This window comes from Siphateles boraxobius, unplaced genomic scaffold, assembly GCF_051911475.1.
Source record: "Siphateles boraxobius isolate OS27281-9 unplaced genomic scaffold, OSU_SipBor_1 1, whole genome shotgun sequence".
Taxonomy (NCBI): Eukaryota; Metazoa; Chordata; class Actinopteri; order Cypriniformes; family Leuciscidae; genus Siphateles; species Siphateles boraxobius.
This window is the reverse complement of record NW_027508699.1, coordinates 30,699,653-30,723,531: the sequence shown is the minus strand read 5'-3', so window position 1 is coordinate 30,723,531 and position 23,879 is coordinate 30,699,653. Positions and strand designations below refer to the sequence as shown.

The 23,879-nt window shown below is 39.4% G+C and overlaps 2 protein-coding genes across 2 annotated transcripts; one reads left to right on the top strand and one right to left on the bottom strand.

The window, feature by feature from the left end:
- Positions 1-2,620: 2,620 nt before the first annotated feature.
- rbp1.1 (retinol binding protein 1, cellular, tandem duplicate 1) lies at positions 2,621-10,044 on the top strand. Its single transcript, XM_077233182.1, has 4 exons — positions 2,621-2,914; positions 6,601-6,779; positions 9,397-9,498; positions 9,984-10,044. The coding sequence occupies exons 1-4, from the start codon at positions 2,842-2,844 to the stop codon at positions 10,032-10,034; spliced, it is 405 nt and encodes a 134-aa protein (XP_077089297.1). The 5' UTR covers positions 2,621-2,841; the 3' UTR covers positions 10,035-10,044.
- A 450-nt stretch (positions 10,045-10,494) lies between these two features.
- Positions 10,495-15,220, bottom strand: rbp1.2 (retinol binding protein 1, cellular, tandem duplicate 2). Its single transcript, XM_077233168.1, has 4 exons — positions 14,790-15,220; positions 13,635-13,813; positions 11,127-11,228; positions 10,495-10,723 (listed from the first exon to the last, which is right to left on the bottom strand). The coding sequence occupies exons 1-4, from the start codon at positions 14,863-14,865 to the stop codon at positions 10,664-10,666; spliced, it is 417 nt and encodes a 138-aa protein (XP_077089283.1). The 5' UTR covers positions 14,866-15,220; the 3' UTR covers positions 10,495-10,663.
- Between the last annotated feature and the right edge of the window lie 8,659 nt (positions 15,221-23,879).

Genomic DNA, 23,879 nt, shown 5'->3' with positions numbered 1-23,879 from the left:
TGAGTATTTCAGAAACTGCTGACCTACTGGGATTTTTACGCACCACCATCTCTAGGGTTTACATAGAATGGTCCGAAAAAATGAAAATTTCCAATTTCCAAACTCGGACGATCAAAGATATTAAAGCAGGATAACATGAAATGACAAATCATCTTGAATATGACAGTCCACTATACTCAAATGAACTCAACAGTCACCATATCACAATCCAATAGAGCCTTTGGGATGTGCTGGAACGGGAGATTCGCATCATGGATGTGCATTAAACAAATCTGCAGCAACTGCGTGCTGTTAATATGGACCAAAATCTAAGAGAACTTTTTCCAGAACCTTGTTGAATCTATGCCACTAAGAATTAAGGCAGTTCTGAAGTGAATGTATATTTGTACCTGTAAATATGTCTTTTAAATGGCCTGTTTTCAAACAGCCTAAATACAGAAGTAACAAAAAATAATAAATATAAACACTGGGAGACTCCCAGTGGGAGTTAATTAATCTTGTTTTGATTTTGGCTCTGGTTCCTGGCAGACACAAATTTTGCGATTATGAAAATTGCAACTGTGATGAAGCCAACAATGGCATCTCTGAGAATGGAGATCGCTTCATCAATGAGACAGTCACCATTGACGGCGTGACATTGACTCTGTAGTTTACCAGGAGTTTGATCTGTCGGGAGCTGATGAAAGTACTTTGATTAGGCTACCTATTTCGCATTTTGATTTAAATGTATAATAACTTATATGTAATATTAATTTCAACATTTTAATCAGTGCCCTTGTTTTCTTTCTCTATTGATATGCTAGGGAAATTGGTAGAGGCATCAAATCATAAATCTATTAAGCGTTTAAGCTGCAAAGGCCTACATTATACACTCCGTCTGTAGTGATATACTCTGCATAGTTATGATGAAAATACTAATCATCATAATCATGGGCCTTATTCATCATTGTCATCATTATTGCACTGACAAGATTAACCAGATGTGCTAAAAAGATAAGAGCAGATGGTTGCTGTTGTTTACTTTTGTCTTGTTTATCTCTTGTTGTAGGGATAGAGCTCCTGGCATAATAGAAAAAACATGTCTTCAAGAAATCCATTACCAAGGTCAATAATTCCTAGCGAAAGAATTCCTGTTCCTATCCCAAAACTTCTTCACTTTCTTCCCCCCTTTCTCCCCTCCACCTCCCACGACACCTATAGTGTAAAAACAATATAACAGTATCATCTAAATTAACTGATTTTATTCGAAAGTCAAAAATATTAGTCAACATCACTGAATCCAAATGCTTTGATTTATACCAATAAAGCTATTTTTAAGCATTAAGTTGGGTTTAAGGTAGCTATTGCAAGTTACCTAGCAAAAAAAGTAGGTATGTGTGTAACAAGAAATGTGGGTTAGGTGTCTCTGACTCCTTGTATGAAAGGCAAGGACAGCACAGACAAGAAGAAAAATGATGAATGAATGTAGCTCTCAGCTTGATGGAAAGGATGTTGGACCCTGTGTACCATGTGTACTAAAAAATGTGCTAACAAAATGAAAATTAAACAAATAAAAAAAATATATAAAATAAAGAAAGATGGAATGAACCTGTCTATGTTGTGGTGGGTTTTCTGTTTGTTTGTGTGAATAGTACTCAGAGTTTCCAATTACCAAGTGCATTTCTATGCATCAGAACTCCATGGTAAAATATCTCATATATCTATAACATCAAAATCTGGCATGAAGATAAGGTATGTGTTAAGATGTATGAGTTTGACATATTCAGGTAATAATATAGGCTACTTCAAAAATTATTATTATTACGTATTTTAGCAGACTATGATGAAACAACAGCTTAGAATCTAAAGTACAGCATCACAACAAAATGTCTATCCAAACTTGCAATTCTTCATTAAAACAGCTGCTATGCAGGAACCTGTAGGTTTTAGGTCATGCAGCATTGGTTAGGTGGACTAAAATTTAGGGTTATAAATGTACATAAACTATTTAAAAATGGTGTACTTGTGGCAGGCAATGTGCATCGAGTATGTTACATCAAACACAATTAATGTTTCTGTAAAAGTAGGATATCCAGGATTACCTATTTACAACAACATAATCTTTTTCTCATGCCACAGCCACTTATAGTGGCCTTCTGGGGCTTTTTTAAAATTCTTAATCTAATATCTTTGGTTTAAATCCTCTTTATTTTTTATAGCTTATTCTTACTTATCATTTAGGCCTGTAGCTTTTAAGGATAAAGGGTCAAAGAGAATTCTTTATTGCTCTGCATGCTTCCATCCACATTATGCACGAGTTAGATTCATACTGGATGATTTAGAAATAAAGACTTATGCTAATTGAGATTAATTGGTTAAGGATGGGATGTGTGCCATCGTGAAGGTCATGTGAGCAAAAACATGTTCTAATCATTTTTTACTGTGAGCCTGAATCACAAATTAATGTCACTCTCTTCAAGATGCTCTTAGAATCTTAGGCACTTTAATTGACAAGTCAACAGATAAATTAGTTTAAATTCGTTTAATCTAAAAATTAATGTAGCAGAACCGTGTAAATCCATGCGAATAATGCAACGATTGTCCCCCTACCATTAATCCATGTGTTCCGATATCCTGTATGCCTACTTTGATCCTCGAGGGTTATGCACGGGATTGTGCACATTGTGGTAGTGTTTTTAGTTGTACTGAGCACATGTGTCGCGGTAATGAGCTGATCCGATTAATATGGTGGTAAATAAAATGCTGTGCTGATAGAGCTGCACGACAGGAGCTGGGGAACGACCAAGCATCAGGTCTCCTCTACAAAACACTTTCAGGACACGAAGAAAATCACATTTCACAATGCCTGCTGATTATACTGGCTGCTGGAAAATGATCTCCAATGACAACTTTGAGGAGTATCTCAAAGCTCTCGGTAAGTTTTTTATTTATTTATTTATTTTTATTTTAGATATACGGGAATATGACTGTATGAATTTTCGCTTTGTTTACAAATATAATAATAAATTTAAAAAATAAACCGCTAATTTCCGACTCTAGATTCTGCGATGAAACCATAGGATGAAACTGCTGGTGATGTGGAGTTAATTAATTAATTTACATTGGCTCGAATCGTCGGTAGCAGTTTGCAGTGTTCAGATTCGTTCAGTGGCCGTTTCTACAAGTCATTACGCCAGATGGCGACCTGAGTTGTTGAATGCTTTAAATTATTCACACTCAACCGATTTTTACCGAAATTGACTCACAAATGCCCTTCGAATTGGTCAACATATCCTTGTTCACAAACGAGACAACTTGTTCAGTAGGCTACCGCTCCGAGTCGTTCAGTGAATAAGGCGTTTTCGTTCTGTACTTCCAACCAATGAAATGCTCTTTCACAGCCCGCACTTGCATCATTGGTCGTGTCAGTCTTTACATCAGAACATCGGTCACACGCTTATTTGTTTATAAAAGAAACTCTATATTAGAAGGAAATTTAATTAGATAATTTAAAATATATTTGCGGTAACTGGAAAGTCTAATCTATATTCCAAAGCATTTTTGAATTACAACCATAAGTTTGGATAGTGATTTCAAGGGGTTAATGAAAGTATTTAGATATCCAAGTAAAGTGTTTCCATAAACACTGATGCCCCGTTCACACTACAAGCAAGAAAGCGACTCAATACAATTAATTTCAATGGGGAGCGGGCGATTTCCGGCGACACGGGCAACAGCGACCGTTGGCGACCGGATGGGGCTTTTCTGGCGACGCGACAAAGTTGAGATCTGTTTAACTTTATGCAAATGAAGAGCGACTTTGGGGAGCGACAACCAATAGCAGCGGAGCATGCATGATCCTTCTCCACATCATTGGATGTCATTCATAAAGGCAAGTAGTAGTGGGAACGCCCTCTAGCGACCTCATCGCCAGCCACTGGCGACATGCAGCGACAAAGTCGCTTGTAGTGTGAACGGGGCTTTAAAGGTGCTCTAACGATATCACGCGTTTTTCAGTTCAGGCCAAAACATTTTTTGTCACATACAGCATACATCTCCTCAAGCCCCGTTCACACCGCCAGCGACACGCAGCGACAAAGTGACATGATCCCATTCATTTCAATGGAGCGCTGGCGACTTCCGGCAACATGAGCGACATTGACCGTTGGCGACAGAATGTGGGCGTGTCAAGCGACAAGAGACAAGCGTCAAAAGTTGAGAAATTTCAACTTTATGCAAATGTGAAGCAGTTTTCGCGAGCGACAACCAATAGGAAAGAGGCCTTTCAGTGGAGCTCACGTCACCGTCTCGAGTGCAGGCAAGACAGAAGAGTTCGAGGACGATTTCACTTTTTTATATTATTTTACTATAACCACATATATGGATATAATAAAATGATGCATGGAAAAGAAGCTGTCGACAGTTTCAGTGAGTTTAATTCATACATTTATAGTTCGAGTAGTGTAGTTTTATGATGCAAGTTTAGCACTGCCGCAGTTCATTTTACAGTTACCCCTGCATTATGTTGTCTATTAGGGACAAGAAAATTGATTATGTGTCAAATTCGAATGACGTTTTAGTAATTTATGACAGTATGAGTGAGTTTAATTTGTCGTTAATCTAGTAAATTATTTAATCTACTGAACACTGCTGTGGTAATATAAAAACACTCTCCCAGCATATAACAGAATACTGTTTCTTTTGAGCCTAATTCATAGTCAAATTAAAATTGTATAGTTGTATTTATCACTTGTGATGGTATTTTGTATAGATATGGCCAGACGTGCAGTCTACCAATAACATTAGAGCGACAGCACTATGAACGCCCACAAGCGAGTTCACAGTACAGAAACTAGCGACATACAGCGACAAAGTCGCTGGCAGTGTGAACGGGGCTGTTGGCGACAGAATGTGGGCGTGTCAAGCGACAAGAGACAAGCGACAAAAGTTGAGAAATTTCAACTTTATGCAAATGAGAAGCGATTTTTGTGAGCGACAACCAATAGGAAAGAAGCCTTTTCAGTGGAGCTTACGTCACCGTCTGCAGGGAAGACAGAAGAGTTCGAGGATGATTTCACTGTTTTATATGATGTTTTATATGATATTGACTGTAACCACATATGGATATAATAAAATGATGCATGGAAAAGAAACTGTCGACAGTCTCAGTGAGTTTAATTCATACATTTATAGTTCGAGTGGTGTAATTTTATGATGCAAGTTTAGTAGCCTACTCCTAGCTGCAGTTCATTTTACAGTTTCCCCTGCATTGTGTTGACTATTAGGGACAAGAAAATTGATTATTTGACAAATTCGAATGACGTTTTAGTAATTTATGACAGTATGAGTGAGTTTAATTTGTTGATTGATCGATCGCTAATCTAGTAAATTATTTAATCCACTGAACACTGCTGTAGTAATATAAAAACACTCTCCCAACAGCATATACGGTTTCTTTTGAGCCTAATTCCTAGTCAAATTAAAATTGTATAGTTGTATATATCATCACTTGTGAAGGTATTTGGTATAGATATGGCCAGACGTGCAGTCTACCAATAACATTAGAGCGACAGCACTACGAACGGCCACAAGCGACTTCACAGTACAGAACCGAGCGACACGGGGCTTCACTGTCCGCTAGCTGTCTGTCCCCTGGCCTGAACACACTGTAAAAAAAAAAAATGCGGTATCTGCAGACACCCCAGGCTCCAAAAAACGGCAACAAAAACAAACTGGGCTAACCCCAAGGGGGTAATCCATCAGCGGGAAACTGAAGCCTCACGGGAGCCGCCATTGTAGCAGAACTTCACCCGCTGTTAGCATTCCATTGACTCCCATTCATTTTGGCGTCACTTTGACCACAAATAACTTTACATCTGAGGCGTCCAAAGACTTCATTTGTCCATTATTTATTTCTTAAGAAACACGACAATGTATAAAAGGCTCCATTAATTTGTATCTTACGTTATGGCCCCGTAGAAGCCGTTTTAGTAAAAAATAGGCTAACGATTGCGTCATAACCACGCGACTGTGTCGTAATTTAGAGAAATTACCGTATAGACAGGAGGAGAAGCTCGCAGGCAGTCTTTTCCTGTCTATGAGGCAATCGGGTGGACATAGAGGCATAAAGTCAATGGAAAAGCCCATAGATAGAGAGTCCATAAAGGCAACAGGACAAAATATTTCAACAACGTTTTTGAGTAATTAGATGATTCAGATTTGTCTTAGCACAGCTACTAGAAGATTTACAACTGTCAGACTGTCGTCAAGCTCAGTTTGAGCCTGCGCAGTCGGTCAGCCATCAGGAAGGAAGTGCAATAATCGGGCTTCAGTCCTTTCCGTTGAAATCAAGGGGGTCGCTGTGTCCATTTCTTTTACTGTCCATGGCTAACCCGCACCACGAAACATAATTTGGGGGTAGCGTTTGGGGGTTAGTGCGCGGATGAGGAGGGAGGGAGGGTCTAGCTAGCCTCCATTTTGTTTGACAATACTTTGAACGTCAACAAGAAGTGACGTCACCCAACATCGCTTAGAGCACCTTTAACTTGCATTGATTTATAAACAGGTCTGTTAAACCGGGCTACTAATTGTAATTTTCTTTTTCTCTCACAATTCCTGAAGATGTCAATGTTGCTATCAGGAAAATTGCTGTTTTGTTAAAACCTGACAAAGATATCACCCAGAATGGAGATCACTTTGTCATCAAGACTGTCAGCACATTCAAGAACTATGACATGGACTTTGTGATTGGTCAGGAGTTTGAGGAAGACCTGGGTGCAGTTGATGGCAGGAAATGTATGGTGAGTGTACCAATATTTCCTTTCATGCAATAACTATAATCCAGAAGTATGAATTACATTGATGGAGAGAAAAAAATTGACGAGACATAAATTATAGTGTTTGTCTGCTGCTGCTTGTTTCAGTCTTTGGCCTGGAAATGGCTGAAATAGCTTGGCTTTCTCATTTTATTTTCCCTCACTTGAATTACTTATTTGATTGTAATCCCCTCATGTGTACGTGGAATGCAGTTGCGTACAGAAAGCCATTTAAAACTGCAATGACTGAAATATTAAGTGAGAGCACCAAAGTTTTATCCTTGTTTTAGTAATTCAGATGTTCAGCTTGTGGTGGCTCTTGTTAGCTTACCTACCCAGCTAGCAAAAAGTCGTTTATTAGACGTTGAATAGACGTAAATCTTCAACATCTATTACGACTTTTCAACGTTGAAAACAGGTCGATCTTCAACATCTAAATGGAATATGTAAAACTCTTTCAAATTATTTGAGATAATAATGAACATGGTTTGGTCGTTTGTTTTTCTCTGTTATTTTAGCACGTATAACAGACTTATCCTGTCTTAGATTTTCATTTGAAAACATGTGGTCTTAGATGATCAGTTGAAATCACGTTGTAAACTAGTCCAAGGTGGACCGACTTATTTTCAACCAAATTTCAACGTTGAAAGACGGTAATTGTTTACTGGGTAGCTACTACAAACTTGAGAAAAAATTATTTAAATGTTATGCTTCAGTGTCATAAAAATATTTAAAAGGCATGCATTCATTTATCCGATTAACTAAGACATGAGCGGAATAAATAAAATTAAATTTTGAAATCATATCTAAGCAGTTTTTTTTTATGGAATGCAGTCTTATAAATGATTTACCCATGCACTTAAAATTCAAGTGCCCTTGTGGTCTTTAATCAAAATAACTTCCCCTCCCACTTGCAGCAACATGCCTTCTCTTCTCTGATGATGTGTTTACTGACACGAGGACGGGACAACCTGTCACTCACATGACATCACAGTAATAGCTAAACACAACCATCCAATAAATTCCCGATGGTCAAAGTCAAGTCCCGCCCTACATTTGTATATTCTTGTAGGAGAAGCCATTTTCTTTGGATAATATATGTCACAATAGGGAAGAAAAGACTCTCAACTTCCGTTTTATACAGATTTTAAAGGGACATTGTGTAGGAATTTCTCCCATCCAGCGGTGAAATTGTATTTTGCATTCAAACGAATTGTGCTCTCCAGCGCCTCTCTTTTTCAAATGGGTGTTGCATCTACGGTAACTGTTATGTACCAAAAAGATATGACAAACAATGCAAGAACAATCATAAGCTCTATTCAAATATATTCTTATCGAATTTCTAGGTTACAAAAAGTAAACTTACAAACCTTGTTTTTAGCACCTTCTCAACTTTATTCAATGCTATTCATCAAAGAGGCTGTTTATCTTTTAACTATAAATGTTCTACTGTCTATATAATAAAGTAAACAACCAAGCAATAAAAAAAAGCATGTAATTAAGACTGTAATATTGACTTAGCCTACCTGTCGAGGAGAAAGCAGGACTTCCGGCGTCTCTTTTGAAATCTTTCCACCTGGAAAAAGCTATCACAACATTGACTCTTGTTTTTTGTTATCTCCGGTCACGTTTCCTTTTACGTTCAATTTTGGACTTTTTTGGCGACGAGGATTTCTTCTCCTGTGGCTCGGCATATGTATGCCATTAAAATAACCATGCAATGCAGCCTTTTAAAGTTGCCGGGGCAGTGACAAGCGCCTGTCACTGCTCTGCTCCTCCGTTTCTGCTGCTTTAAGTTACGTGACGCTGGCTCTGAACGAAAACGCGTTATGGAAACACGTTGGCCTAGTACTTTTTGACCCTCTCTGCTATTATAGTTTTTCAAGATGGCTGAACGACATGGAAGCCTCCGTGGACCTACCTTTCTTTTACTGTCTATGGGACCTACCCGTCTCATGTATATAAAGATAATAAATTCTTCGTTTACGAGGATAAGTCAGATAATTGGCAGAGGTATTTGTACACCATTGAGGACATATACACATTAGTCCCTTTAAATTACATTGGCAACATCCATCCATTACAGTTTCACTGGTGCTTTGAGGTGCAACTAGTCAAGTCAAGTCACCTTTATTTATATAGCGCTTTTTACAATACAGATTGTATCAAAGCAGCTTCACAGTGATAACATGAAAATAATATAACAGAGTTTGTTTCTAAAAGAAAATTGAGTCAACGTCCACCTTAAGCAAGGCAGATCAATATTATTATTGAATATTAAATGTCCCCAACTAAGCAAGCCAAAAGCCAAGGCAACAGTGGCAAGGAACCAAAACTCCATCAGGTGACAGAATGGAGAAAAAAACCTGGGGAGAAACCAGACTCAGTCGGAGGGTCAGTTCTCCTCTGGCCAACGAAGGAACAGTGCATGATTTATGATTCGGGCAGCATTACAAGGCAGATTGGATCGGAACATTTAGAATATTTATTCTACCCAACATAAAACCTTAATTTATGTTAAAGATTAAATATCAAACCGTAAATTCCACTTATTTAAACATGTTGTAGTAAACTTTGCATCTTGGCATTGTTTAATCCACAGACTACCATCACCTGGGATGGAGACAAGCTTGTGTGTGTGCAGAAAGGAGAGATTGAGGGCAGGGGCTGGAGCCACTGGATTGAAGGAGATGAACTACATTTGGTGTGTAATGTGTACTAAACTACACTTGAAACATATTTTCTTATACACTCTTATTTGCTCCCATACAGCAATCACTTTGTTTTTGGAAACTGTGAGTTAGTGTAAAACATATGGTAACACAAATGACACGTGCTCACCAGTGTGTATTAGGGGCTCATTGCGAAGGGAACATTATTATCGTTTCAAGGCTATTGTGCTATTGAACTAATCTAAAACGTTAACAACAGATGTTCGACCACATCTGTGCAATGTTGCGCTTAATTACCCCAAGCAACCCCTTTGACAAAAAAAGTGTCTATGGTCTGTTGAAGAATCTAGGCACATAGCACCACCTGCTGGTGAGAAGTGCCATTTGTGGAGACACAGGAACATGATTTCTCTGAAAAGGATGTGGTCGTCTAGAGCTAAGGATATTGATTCTGGTGACCTTTGTCCTGGAAAATCTGTTCTGTTTTATAATTCTGTTCTGTATATTTTCTATGTAGGAGCTGAGAGCAGCTGGAGTTGTGAGCAAGCAGGTTTTCAAGAAGACTTAAGCTTACGTTGCAGTTTGTGTGTTCACTACTCACTACTCTGCTCCTAATGTGTGTCCACTTACTTGGATGGGTTAAATGCAGAGGTCAAATTCCAAGTATGGGTTACCATGCTTGGCCATCACGTGTAACTTTCACTTTCACTTTTTTATTTTTTTATTTTTTTTTTTTGTGTGTGGGTTTGGTATATTATAGTGCTGTGGTTACTACGCTTCCTAACTGGGAGCTTTACTCCTATCTAAAAATACCGCCTTTACATCTGAGGGTCTTTCTGGCTGGAGGAGAGAAGATGGGTCTTGACCCCACAGCAAACTGAGCTCTTTTCAGAAGCAGGAAGAGGAGGAAGATATGAAGAGGGTCTGTAAACCTGCACTTCCGCATCCCTTGTATATCATGTGTGCTGAAAGTGACAAATCACAACTAACAAAATAAAGAAAACTGATGAGAATAGTGAACATGCATGTTTTCGTGTTGCCTTTTATTTTCTTTGACAAAGTTTCACCACACATTGTTTACATGACAATAAATTGAGGGATGAAAAAGACAATATCTATACTATTAGCAATGACTATTATTAATAGGCAGGAATGTTCACTTTTATTCACAGTAGATTACTTGTGGTTCAAGGCACATCAGTTGAGAACTTGTTTCTTAAAAACCTGTTTACACACCACTCCACAGACACGCATTTCCTGTTAATTAAAATTAAAAACATTTTTTAGTTATATTTTAAACAAATAAATTCAGCCTTGGTGAGCATAAGACACTTCTTAAAAAAAACAACAACAACATTGTGCCAACAACCCCAACCTATTGAATAGTAGGTCAATTATAGAGTTTAGTGGTCATTATGCACAAATATTGTTGAGTAACAAATGAAGAATCCCAGACAGTCGTATAATGAAGTCACTAAATAGATTTCAGCTTATACAAATTTGAAACATGTTTGCTATTGTAATAGTGACTGCCGCGGTAATGATGTTATCTCATTAATTGCACTGTTGACTACACCAACAACAAGATTCAGCCAAGTGTGACCTTTCATTATACAACAGACCATGTCCTCATGTGAACTGCGTCCTTATACAAACTTACCACATGTAACTCATCCCCTTTCACCCACTGTGTCCAGCCCCTTCCCTCCTTTTCTCCTTTCTGCACGCACACCAGTTTGTCTCCCTCCCAGTTTACTGTGGTCTACAAAACAAGGAAAGATACACGCCACTGGAAGAGATGAAGCTGGAACCGACTGAAAATTCACACAGAATAGAGAATAAATAGTGTACTTTACCAAAAACATAAATCAGTGTATTTAACACAACTTTTTAAGCCTCACCTAAAGTGCAAGGTATCAGGTGTCAAGTCACTTTCAGTTATTTTAGCTGTACATTATTAGTATTATTTTAATTTATCAGAATCATAAACAGACTGGTTTATTTACAGTTTAATCGGTTACTACACTTTGTTGTTCTTATTTGCCTCACTCTAAAAAAGTCTATATAGAAACATAAAGGGTTCTGTCAGGTGCTTCATAGAACCTTTCACATAATGGGATCATAAATATAAATAAAATTAAATAAACTTCATTAAGTGAACTTTGCAATTCCACATAACATAATTGTTTTCAATTTAGCAAGAACTCTCTAAAAACGTTTACTATGATTAACTAAATTTTTTTGTTAAACATTTTTACACTTAAAAATATTGATTACATTTTAAAGCAGTGAAATCAATTACAAACACTGTATGAACTGAGTAAATGTAAGTAAAAACAATTAAGTAGATCTAAGTAACTGCATTTGGTACATTAACAAATAAAATTGAGTAGACATATTTGGGGGAAAACCTTTAAAAAAAAAATATTTATGAGTAATATTAACTTTTTTATTTCCTTTAAACCTTTGTAAAAAATATTCCATAGCCTACAACCACCGGTGACATTGGCCTTTATTGTCAGTGAATAGCGGCCTACAGCAATACAGCATTTTATACTGTTTTAACATGTATAAAATATTGCCTACATTTAAACTCATGTAACAAACATTTTAGAAGTAAAAATTGAACATTTAAACATTCAAGTAATATATAATAATGGGGGGGGGGGGGGGTATGCAAGAGTGTTTGGAATAACGCCGTTCAAAAGGTAACAACGGTAACAGCGTTATTTTTTCAGTAACGTTAATCTAACTAATTACTTTTCCCATCGTTACAATGCCGTTAACGTTACTGGACGTTAAATGCGGTGCGTAATACATTAAATTAATAAATATCGAAAGTTATACTAAACACCTGTCTTTTCTACTTATTTCAACGGACTTGTGAAAACTGCTAAAAAAAAATTAAATTCTCTGACATAATAGCGACTTTTTTTCACAGTAACGCAAATAGATACTTTCCCTGGTAACGAGTTCATTTTATCATAGAGTAATTCAGTTACTAACTCAGTTACTTTTAGGAAAAAGTAGTGAGCAACTATAACTAATTACTTTTTTAAAGTAACCTTCCCAACACTGTTACAATCACACGAAAAGACAGGCGCGACACTAACTTAACTACTTTAGGTGAGTCACATCACATTGTGTCTCTGTATGTTCTTTTGCATTAAATAAAATGATTTAAAGAGCGCAGTAATGATTTTATAGATGAAATAAAACATACACACACCTGAATTTCATAGAGGAAATACACCAATTCTGCAACGCTGAGAATAGGAGAACTGTTCTGGAGACTGGAGAGAATCAAGCAGCCCACCCTCGGATGATGCAAACTCAACGGCTGAGTGAGGTTGGGCTGCTTGATTGGGAGGGGTGCATTGTTTAAATTGAGTAAACTCAATTTCTTATGTGTGTGTTAAATATCAGTAAAATTAACTTGAATTAAGTAATATTTGTGGTTCTTGAAACAGATCAGTTTAATTATTCAATCTTAAATATGAGAATATTTACCCTAGCGGCAGCAAAAATTATTTTGCAGCCGTGTGTAACATCTTGATGTAGGTCTGGTATGTATGTTCAACTCAAACCATAAAGTAGCCTAAATGATATTCAGAGATTTTATTAAGTTAATAAAGTGAATTATTACTGTGATATTTACTAATCCACTGAATTATTTTTCAGAGTGAAGTTTATTTAATTTTAAGGCAATGGGTTTCCTTAATTTTTGTAAGTTAAGCCAACTGATCATTTTTTACAGTGTAGAGCCTTTTTGTATAAATAATTATTTTAAATTGAGTCAAGAACTAGGGTTCTAGAACCCCAGTGAACCCTTTTTTTTGGAAGTGAATTGGAAGTCTCGCACATTCACACGAAATAGATTAATTCTGTGTTGAAAAATAAGGTGAATAGCAAAAAATAAATAAAAATGGATTGAATGAAGAAAAGAAAAACATTTAACACCAATAAAGCTCTCATGTAAACTGAATACAAACACTGTACTGCCTAGTTGACCTCACGTTCCTGGAGCACCATGTGTTTGAGGCATTAGCCGAAAACCTTTATTTTTAAGAGTGTAATACACAAAAAGGTTTTGTTTTCCAGTTCCGATCTTCCATTTCTGTTTAGTTGCACTTTAATCTGTACCTTCATAAATAAGGAGGTCACTTACCATACATTTCCTGTCATCTACCCCAACCAAATCCTCCTCAAACTCCTTTCCAACATCAAACTCCATATGGTAGTTCCTAAAGGTGGTGAGAGTCTTGATATTAAAATGATCACCATTCTGAACAATCTCCTTATCAAAGATGAGATAGCTGGCAATTTTTCTGATGACAAGATTCACATCTGTAAGTTGAATACATAGAATTGGTCAACCATATTACATGAGCCTATTTTTACTATATGTAAAACAACAAAATATAATGTGGTCTGCCAGAGGTATAAAACTTTTCTCTTGAGTTTTTTTTAAAAGATTTTTTAATGTCAGTTTAATGTAATATAAGTTGAAATGACTTAAAGGACAAGTTCGGTATTTTACACTTAAAGCCCTGTTTTAAGATCGTTTCTGATGAAATAGAACGGTTAAGATTGAAATTTGGACAAATGCTGCTGTCCCGAGAATTTTAGGTTTTTGTATTAGCACCCAGCCACCTACACAATGGTTTCATAGGGGCACTGGAACAATCATTCATAAAACGCATTAAACTTTAGTTTACAAAGACGTGAAACTCACCGAGTGGTCTGGGGTGTTCACTGATATGCTCACACAAAAATCGCAGCAAAAGATGTACCATACCTCACAGAACATCCAATACAAGTTAATGGAGTTGGACAAAAACTACGATAAAACCTGTTGGAAAGCATCTTTTGCAGCGATTTTTTGTGTGAGCATATCAGTGAACACCCCAGACCACTAGGTGAGTTTCACGTCTTTGTAAACTAAAGTTTAATGCGTTTTATGAATGATTGTTCCAGTGCCCCTTTGAAACCATTGTGGAGGTTGGGGGGGGGGGGGGGGGGGGTTGGGTGCTACCACAGAAACCGAAAATTCTCGGGACAGCAGCATTTGTCCAAATTTCAATCTTAACCGTTCTATTTCATCAGAAACGATCTTAAAACAGGGCTTTAAGTGTAAAATACCGAACTTGTCCTTTAAAGATCCAAGTTGGTTGTATTTAAAAATTGAAGGCGGCTACTTTTTTTTTTTTTACCATTTTCAACAGGATATTATTAAAACATCTCACATACCTCGTTCAGGAAAGGAAATTCATTTCACAGGGGTATAATGAATAAATAAATATAAAATGAAGTATCAGCCTACCTAGCACTTCCATGTATTCATCAAAGTTTTCATTACTTGTCATTTTCCAGTATCCATTCATGTCCACAGGAGACATCTTTGCTGCTTTTTGCGTTTGTCTTCTGCATTAAGTTTTCGACATCAAGGTGCGGTGTGGTGTCTCAAATCACGGCAGGTTGTAATCCTAAAGCCAATTAGGGCCTTTGGATTATCTCAAAGAGCATTTACACATGTTGTGGGACACATGGATGTTTTCCTATTTTTCTCTTTTTTTGTACAGGAGCTCTGTCAAGGGGAGTGAATTTCAATGCGTGATGCATCTCATGACCTCATGTCAGTCACTGCATGTGAACAGACAGATATGTCTGTTTGTAATTGTTTTGATTCTCAGTCTGTCAGCAGCAGCACAACAGTCAGTCAAAGCAACAATCACAATGCTGTCAAAAGGTTTCCATTTTTGCTTACAGACTCTGCGAGAGAGAGAGAGAGATGGGAGAATTGTTCAGGTGAAGATTATTTGATGAATAGAAAGTATAAAATAACAACATTTGAAATATAAACATTTACAACATTTTTTATAAATGTAAAAAATAACATTTTTGTAACATTATAAGTATCATTACTCATCTTTGTTGTGTGATTTTCTTTAAAACCCCTCATGTCATTACATGTCATTTTGTTTTTCCAATGGAACAAAAAAGCTGATTTCTTTTTTTAATTTATGTATTTATTTTTGCTGCTGTTGTTTGTTTTGACAGACAGATTGACAGACATCCATGAAAATGTCTACTTGTGTTAATGTAGGCAATTTAAGTTTGAATCTACATCCAGATCTTTTTCCCTTTCTGCTACAACACATGCTAACGAGTCATACTAAAATATTCTTCCTGTGTACTTCCATATTCGTCCTACTTTCTTACAGGCCTGTTTAATGACACACTGGATGGAGCTTTTGTTTCACAAATATCTTTATTAATTTTTAAATGTTTTCCAAACATTACAACAAAAAAAAGAGAAAAATCCTCCCCCCATCCTATAACCCCATGCTCACTCCATCAGCAAAAAATATATAGTTTACATGTCACTTTACATTGTCACATGTCTTTTACAAGGCGCAAGAAAGGCAGCCACATATCATTAAAATCCTCAAGTTTTCCTTTCGCAATGTAGATCAGTTTCTCCAGTGCCAGGTTGCTAGACATTAGTTTAATCCACTGGTTTATCTTTGGTCTTTCTGTGTCCTTCCAGTTCAGAGCGATTACATGTTTAGCCTGCAATTAGCAGAAACAAACAATATTCCTCTTTTTTGTAGTCCCTTTAGGAAATGTGCAGCAAGCAGAGTTTACCGTCCATTGGCATGTTACATTCAATCAAACGGGAAACAAATGTAGGAACCTCCTTCCAAAAAATCTGAAGTTCCGGACACTGCCACATACAATGAAGAAGAGTGCCCTTATCTACACCACATTTTACACAGACATCAGGAATATTAGAATTGAAATGGTGAAGTTTTACAGGAGTAATATAGGTTCTAAATAACCATTTGTACTGCAGCAATCTAAACCTGGTGTTAATAGTTTGCGTCTGTGCCAACAGGCAAGATTGTTCCACTCATTATCTGAGATTTCTGTTTGTAAATCAGTTTTCCATGCTTGTAAATATGAAAGACTACTTTCTTTTGAGGAAAGTAAAATGTTGTAAAATTTGGAGAGCAGGCCTCTACTCTGATGATGGTTAACGGCTATGTTCTCTAGTGGAGAGTGGGGGTTTCACAGTAGACTTTAGTTGGGTAGTGATGAAACTTCTAACCTGTAGGTACTTAAAAAAGTGTTTTTTGGGCAAACCATATTTATTTATCAATTGCTCAAAAGACATCAATACACTTCCACTATATAGGTCCCCAATTGTATTCAAGCCATTATTCAGCCAAATTCTAAACCCCCTGTCTGCTCTTCCTGGTTTAAATCTATCATTTTCCCAAATTGGCGACAAACATGAGAGCTTAGATACCTCCAATAAAGGAGAATGAGATTGGTGCCAGATTGATATTGTATATTTGAGAAAAGGATTTTTCGTGTCTTTTAATAATTGTTTGATTTTGACTGCACAAAGATAAGATGTCAAAGGTAGCTTCAATGTGTTGTTCTCAATGTGTATCCAAGATGGTGTATCAGTGGTAGAAAAATAATAAGTAGCAGGAGCTGCCCAATAGTACAACTTAACATTAGGCAATCTAAGCCCCCCTCGGTCAAAGGGCAGATATAGAAGGGAGAGCCGCAGCCTGGGGAGTTTACTACTCCATATAAATTTGGTAAAGGTTTTATTCAAGGAGGAAAAGGAGGAGGCTGGAATGTGTAAGGGGATGGACTGGAAAAGATATAAGAATTTTGGGAGAATGGACATTTTAATAATATTATTGCGACCTATCATAGAAATTGGCATCCCACCCCATCTTTCTAAGGAATCCAATACATTTTTTACTAAGGGATCATAATTAATAGATAAAATTTTCTTTATGTCAGGATTTATTTTAATTCCCAGGTAAGTGAAGCCTTCATAGGTACATGCAAATTGTGTTTGTATTGTAGGGTTATTTTTGTTCAGCATTAACAGGGAACTTTTCTTTTGGTTAATTTTATACCCTGAGAATTCACCAAACGTCTTCAGAATTTGGCCAACAGCCTGAACAGACCTCCCTAGATCAGTTAAGAACAAAACAATGTCATCTGCAAAAAGAGAAAAGCGATGTTCTGTTCCTCCGATTTGAATACCAGTAATAACAGGGGAATTACATATTGCCATAGCGAGTGCCTCGATAGCAAACAAGAAAAGAAGGGGCGATAATGGGCATCCTTGTCGTGTCGATCTACATAGGCTAAAAGGTCTCGATAACTGGCTGTTTGTTACAACTTTGGCTATGGGCTCTGTATATAGTAATTGAATCCATTTCAAATATTTTTCTCCCAAGCCAAATCTTTTAAGTGTCCCAAAAAGAAAACACCATTCGATCCTGTCAAACGCCTTTTACGGCATCTAATGACAGAAATGCATGATCCATGGCAAATAATCGGCGTGTATTGTGAAAAGCTTGGCGGCCAAGAACAAATCCATTTTGGTCGTTCGAAATTAAATTAGGAATATGTGATTCAATCCTCCGAGCTAGAGCCTTCGAAGCGCCACGGACTTGGCCTTGAGAGCTACCAAGGCCACAGCGCAGGCTATCGGGAGGAATATGGCGAGTTTGGATGTGCTCGAGCGCCACCTCTGGCTTACCCTCACTGACATTAAGGACGCGGAGAGAACGAGGTTCCTCGACGCCCCAGTATCCAGCACCGGCCTCTTCGGCCCGGCAGTGAAGGGGTTCTCGGAGAGATACACCGAGGCACAGAAAGCGTCCCAGGCCATGCGTCACTTCTTGCCTAAGCGCTCTAGCTTGGCGTCGAGTGCTCACAAGCGAGCCCCGTCAATGCCTCGGCCGACAAAGCCCGCGAAACAGGCCTCTCAGCCCCGCCCAGCGGCTGATGCCCAGCACCAGCACAGAGCAAACAAGCGCTTCCCGTTTCCCCAACGCCAAGGCCCGAGACCAAGCGCCGCGTTCCACTCAGCACCGCCGAAGTCGTCCTTGCATTCAGGGGAAAGAGAGAGGGCATGGGTCCCGCACTCGCCGGACCACCCTCGAAGAAGCCAAGAAAACTTCCCACAGCCCCCTGTTCAGTTCAGGCGGCTGGGGATTTTATTACTGCAAACAGGCCCGCAACAGTAAGCGCGTTCTTGCAGACAAACACGTTTTCAAGGCGACCCAAATAAAGCACAAAAAGAGCATGTTTCACAATCACAACACATGGGTTCACGGTCCCCCTTCATCAGGCGGCCCCTCCCCGGTTGTAAGACTGACTTCCCAACATGCAAATGCTTGTACAGTCAGTCCAATACTCAATATGTGCACAAATCACAATATAAGGGTATCAGGTCCCCCTTCACTAGGCGGCCCCTCCCTTGTTGTAACACTGACTCCCCCACATGCAAATGCTGGTATAGTCAATCCAATACTCAATGTGTGCAAAAATCACAATATAAGGGTATCAGGTCCCCCTTCGTTAGGCGACCAGCCCCAATCTGTGTGTCAAGCCCTAGCCACACGGGTTCTAGCCTGGCAAGCTATCCCCGGTGTGTCGAGTTGGGTCATAAACACTATACAACGAGGTTACTCGCTCCAATTCGCTCGCAGACCCCCAAAATTTCAGGTGGTTCTCGAGACCTCGATGAGAAGCAACGTGGGTCACGTGCTTCGCACCAAAGTACAGAATCTTTTAGCAAAAGGGGCGATAGAGTTAGTCCCCCCCGAGCTAAAACATATGGGTTTTTACAGCCGATATTTTCTGATTCTGAAAAAAGACGGCGGTCTCAGACCCATTCTAGATCTGAAACATTTGAACAAAGCTCTCATGAGGCGGCCGTTCAAAATGTTAACTATCAAACATATCCTCGCGCAAGTGCGCCCGGGGGATTGGTTTGTCACAATGGATCTGAAAGATGCTTACTTTCACATTCAAATAAATCCTCGTCACAGGCCATTCTTGAGATTCGCCTTCGAGGGCCAGGCTTATCAATACACCGTTCTGCCGTTCGGTCTATGTTTGGCACCCCGCACATTCACGAAGTATGTGGATGCAGCGCTTTCTCCCCTGAGACATCAGGGAGTGCGCGTGTTAAATTATCTCGACGACTGGCTGGTGCTGGCACAGTCGAGAATCGAGCTATTAGCTCACAGGGATTTGATTCTCGGCCATCTAAAATGCCTGGGTTTCACAATCAATGTTTCAAAAAGCAAACTAACCCCCAGCCAGAGCGTGATCTTTCTGGGCACAGTTTTAGACTCGAGAGCTATGACAGCGCGACTCACACCAGAGCGCGCGCTCTCAGTGCGAGCGCTTCCGGGCACTTTCAGAGCGCGCGCCACTGAAGAAATTTCAGAAACTGCTTGGTCTCATGGCAGCAGCATCGCCAGTACTCCGCTTGGGATTACTGCGCATGCGCCCGCTGCAGCATTGGCTGAAACGCCGTGTGCCAACTCACGCATGGCAGTCAGGCAACTTGCGCGTTATAGTGAATCAGGGTTGTTTAAGAACCCTGATTCCCTGGCGGGCTCAGAACTGGTACCACAAGGGGGTGACAATGGGAACAATTTCCAGGAGGAAAGTGGTTCTTACAGATGCGTCCAACCTGGGTTGGGGAGCGCTGCACGAGGGCATGCCTGCATCCGGCCTCTGGTCGAGCACGGAGCAGAGCTTACATATCAACTGTCTGGAGATGAAAGCAGTTGGGTTGGCCCTCAAGGCATTTCTGTCGAACCTCAGAGGTCACAATTTTTTAGTCCGCACAGACAATATGTCAGTGGTGGCCTACATAAATCGCCAGGGGGGCATCAGGTCAGGAAACCTGGATGCAATGGTGAGAGACCTACTATTATGGGCACAATCCAACCTGTGCTCTCTGAGAACAGCGCATATCCCAGGCGTCCAGAATGTGGGCGCGGATATGCTCTCTCGGGGCAACACTCCCCTCGGTGAGTGGTCCCTGAACCCACAGACGGTCAGCTGATATGAAGGTGTTTGGAGAGGCAGAAATAGACCTTTTCGCCTCGAGAATCAACACCCACTGCAAACTGTTCTTCTCGAAGGACAGGGACGCGCTGGCCCATGTCTGGCCCAACTGTTCCCTTTATGCCTTTCCCCCCATTTCAATGATTCCACAAGTCATCAAACGGGTCAGAGAGAGCGGGTGCCCAGTCCTTCTGGTGGCCCCTCTCTGGAAAACCAGACCGTGGTTCCCAGAAATGGTTCAGTTATCGGACACAATCCCATGGCCTGTTCCTCTGAGGAAAGACCTCCTCACACAGGCGAACGGGACATTGTGGCATCCGAGACCCGAGTAATGGGCCCTCCATGTTTGGCCCCTCAACGGGTACCCAAGAACCTTCCTGAGAAGGTCTTAAGCACCATATTTCATGATCTCATTTGTCGCACGTCAGAGGCGCCCGCGCCATTGGATGTGCAGTTGCCGCAGCGCAGCCTATGAGCGAACCAGACGCTCATGTTCTAGCTGTGCAGCTGCAAATGCGCTTTACATAAAGGCTTCAGTAAATCGAGGAAAAGGAGTTTCCCCACTGCGTATAGCTACACAATACTCGTTCACTAACTCAGGGAACTGAGGTTACGTGAGTAACCGAGTAGTTTTCCATCTAGATCATTTTTAGTTTCCTCTGACAAGGTTGGGAATTCAAGTTGGTCCAGAAACTGATCCTGTTTATCCATATTATCTGGATATTGGGATTTATATAAATTTTCATAATATTCTGCAAAAGCATCATTATACATTTTGGATCCACTAAATTCCCTCCATTGTCAAGTACAATTGAATGAATAGCCCTACTTGTCTGTATTTTTTTAAGCCTCCAAGCCAGGAGTTTTCCTGCCTTCTCACCCTGATCATATAGTATGACTGTTTCAACCACAGTAAACTAGTTGCTATTTTATTGGTAGTGAGTTTATTATATTCAGATTTTAATAGGAGAAGCTTTTTATACTTTTCAGTATCATCACAGTAATACAGCTGGTCCTGCAGTTCCTTTATTTGCTTGTCAGTGTCTTTCAATTTATTTAGATGTGTTTAGATTTATGCCGAGTGTAGCTCATCTCCCCCCTAATATAGGCTTTAAATGCTTCCCATTTCATTGATGCACTGGTCTGGTCTTTATTAAAATTGAAGTATTCTGTTATTTTTTTCTTCAAGAAATTCCTCAAATTCTGCGGACTCAGCCATTTAGCTTGAAACCGAAATGGAAGTGGAGATGAATAATAATTGGGAAACTTAATTGATAAGATAATTGGGGCGTGGTCAGAGAGTAGTATAGTCTCATACCAGCAATTCTGAATCATAGATACCAGACCAGAAGAAACCAAAAAGAAATCTATCCGAGAATACGTCCTATAGGTAGCAGAAAAACATGAATACTCAATCTTGTTTGGATAAAGTTGTCTCCAAATCTCCACTAAATTAAGATCTTTTATAAATTTTCCAATCGTTTTCCTAGCTTGTTGGTGGGATGTGTCAGAGCTATTTGAACGGTCTACTGCAGGATCTATCACACAATTAAAATCTCCTCCGATGATGAACTGGCCCCTATAAGCTGACATAGTTAAAAATAAATGTTGATAAAAGGCAGGATCATCCCCATTGGGGGCGTATAAACATACCAAGTTGACTAATGTGGAGATTATAGTTCCACTAAGTATAATAAATCTCCCAGATGGATCCAAATATTTATCTTTTAGATCAAAGGGAATGATTTGTGAATCAATATTATGACCCCTCTTGCATGAGTCGTAAAACTAGAGGAGAATACCTAACCAGGCCACCTAGATCTAATCTTATTCACATCTTCATCTACCAAGTGTGTCTCTTGTAAGAAACACACTGTACTCTTCATTTGTTTAATTCTGCCCAGCACCTGTTTAAGCTTGACAATTTTGTTCAGACCTCTTACATTCCAACTAGACACATTTAAAACTGAGGTATCAAACATAAATTATGTAATTGAAAATATCTCAGGCCATGCTAAGTCAACAAACACAAAACAATATGGAGTTGGAAAACAATATGGACCCCACACATTTCCCCAAACGAAATGTGATGCTAAACCCTTTAAGACTAGGAACTTGGGTTATATAAAACGTTTCATCCACATAGTGGGTAACGTGTAAATCTTTACACATAACAAAGCCACACATGGGCTAGCTGTAGAAGAACTATTTGGACCATAATAAAACTTGACGCACATAAACGTGCACCCAGTGCGTGATAAATCAAAAATCTATATCAATAATACCAAAAAAATAAATGAAACATATCTAAAGACAATCGTGCCAGTAACGTATTTTAACAAAAACGCAACTTACTAAATTATCCGTTGAATTTTGTCAATTTTTATGGCCCTTACTCGTCAGTGGCTCTGTGTAAGAGAAACGAAAGAAGCTGTGAGCACAAAGCTTTTAGTCACGAAGTCGTCACAAGACTGCAAGCTTATTTCCTGAACATATTCTTCAGCCTCAACAACCGATTTAAAAATCCTGCGTTTGTCATTGTGCGTGATGATCAGATGAGCTGGGTACAGCATGCCATACCGAACATTCAGTGCACGAAGCTGAGTTTCCACACCGTTGAAGCGCTGCTGCAGTTTACGTGTCTCCGCGGAGAGGTCAGGGAAAAAGGCGACTCGTTGATTCTCATAGCGTACCTCCGTCATCTTCCTGGCGGTTCTCAGGGTTGCTTCCCGTTCCCGGTAGTTCAGAAACTTCATTATTACCACCCGTGGCGATGTAGATTTAGGGTTAATAGGCCCGATCCTGTGTGCTCTCTCTATGATGGGGGGCGAGGTGAAACCTTCTCCTAGTGTATCTCGAAGCCACTTCTCCAGAAAATCACACAGATCTAAGCCCTCAGATTTTTCGGGTAGCCCGACCAGTCTCAAGTTAGAGCGTCTGCTTCTGTCTTCTTGCTCTGTAATTCTGTCGCAAAGAGTCTCCACAGTTTTCTCCAGTATTTTAACTTTGCCTTGAAGAGAAGTTACATCATCTTCTGTTTGCGAGATTCGCTCTTCTGTCTCATTGATTCTTTGAGAGTGTAACTGTATATCCCCTTTTATATCGTTAATTGCTTTCAGCATGTCGGTAGATTGTTTGGCCATGTCACCTTTTAACGACAGAATTTCCTTGAGAAGGTCACTGTCGGACTCGGCGCCACCGGCGTCTCCGATGTTTCAGGTGTTTGTAGAGTCTCCCATGCCTCCCGTGTATTGGCCTCATTGGGAATATCCAGCGGTGTTTTGTTAGCATTAGCCATGTCCACATTAGCCCCTTTGCCTTGTGAAGCCGTTTTACCTGGTTGTTAGCCAGTTTTAGCGTTTTTTGGTGGCGTATTGTCCAGTAAAAGTGCTTGGGTCAAGAACAAGTAGAATTAGCCTATGTTTATTGGTCCAAGTTAAGGATAGTTTCAAGGGATTTAACAGCGAGCCTCACGCACATGCAGCCCACCACTTAGACGCCAAAACCC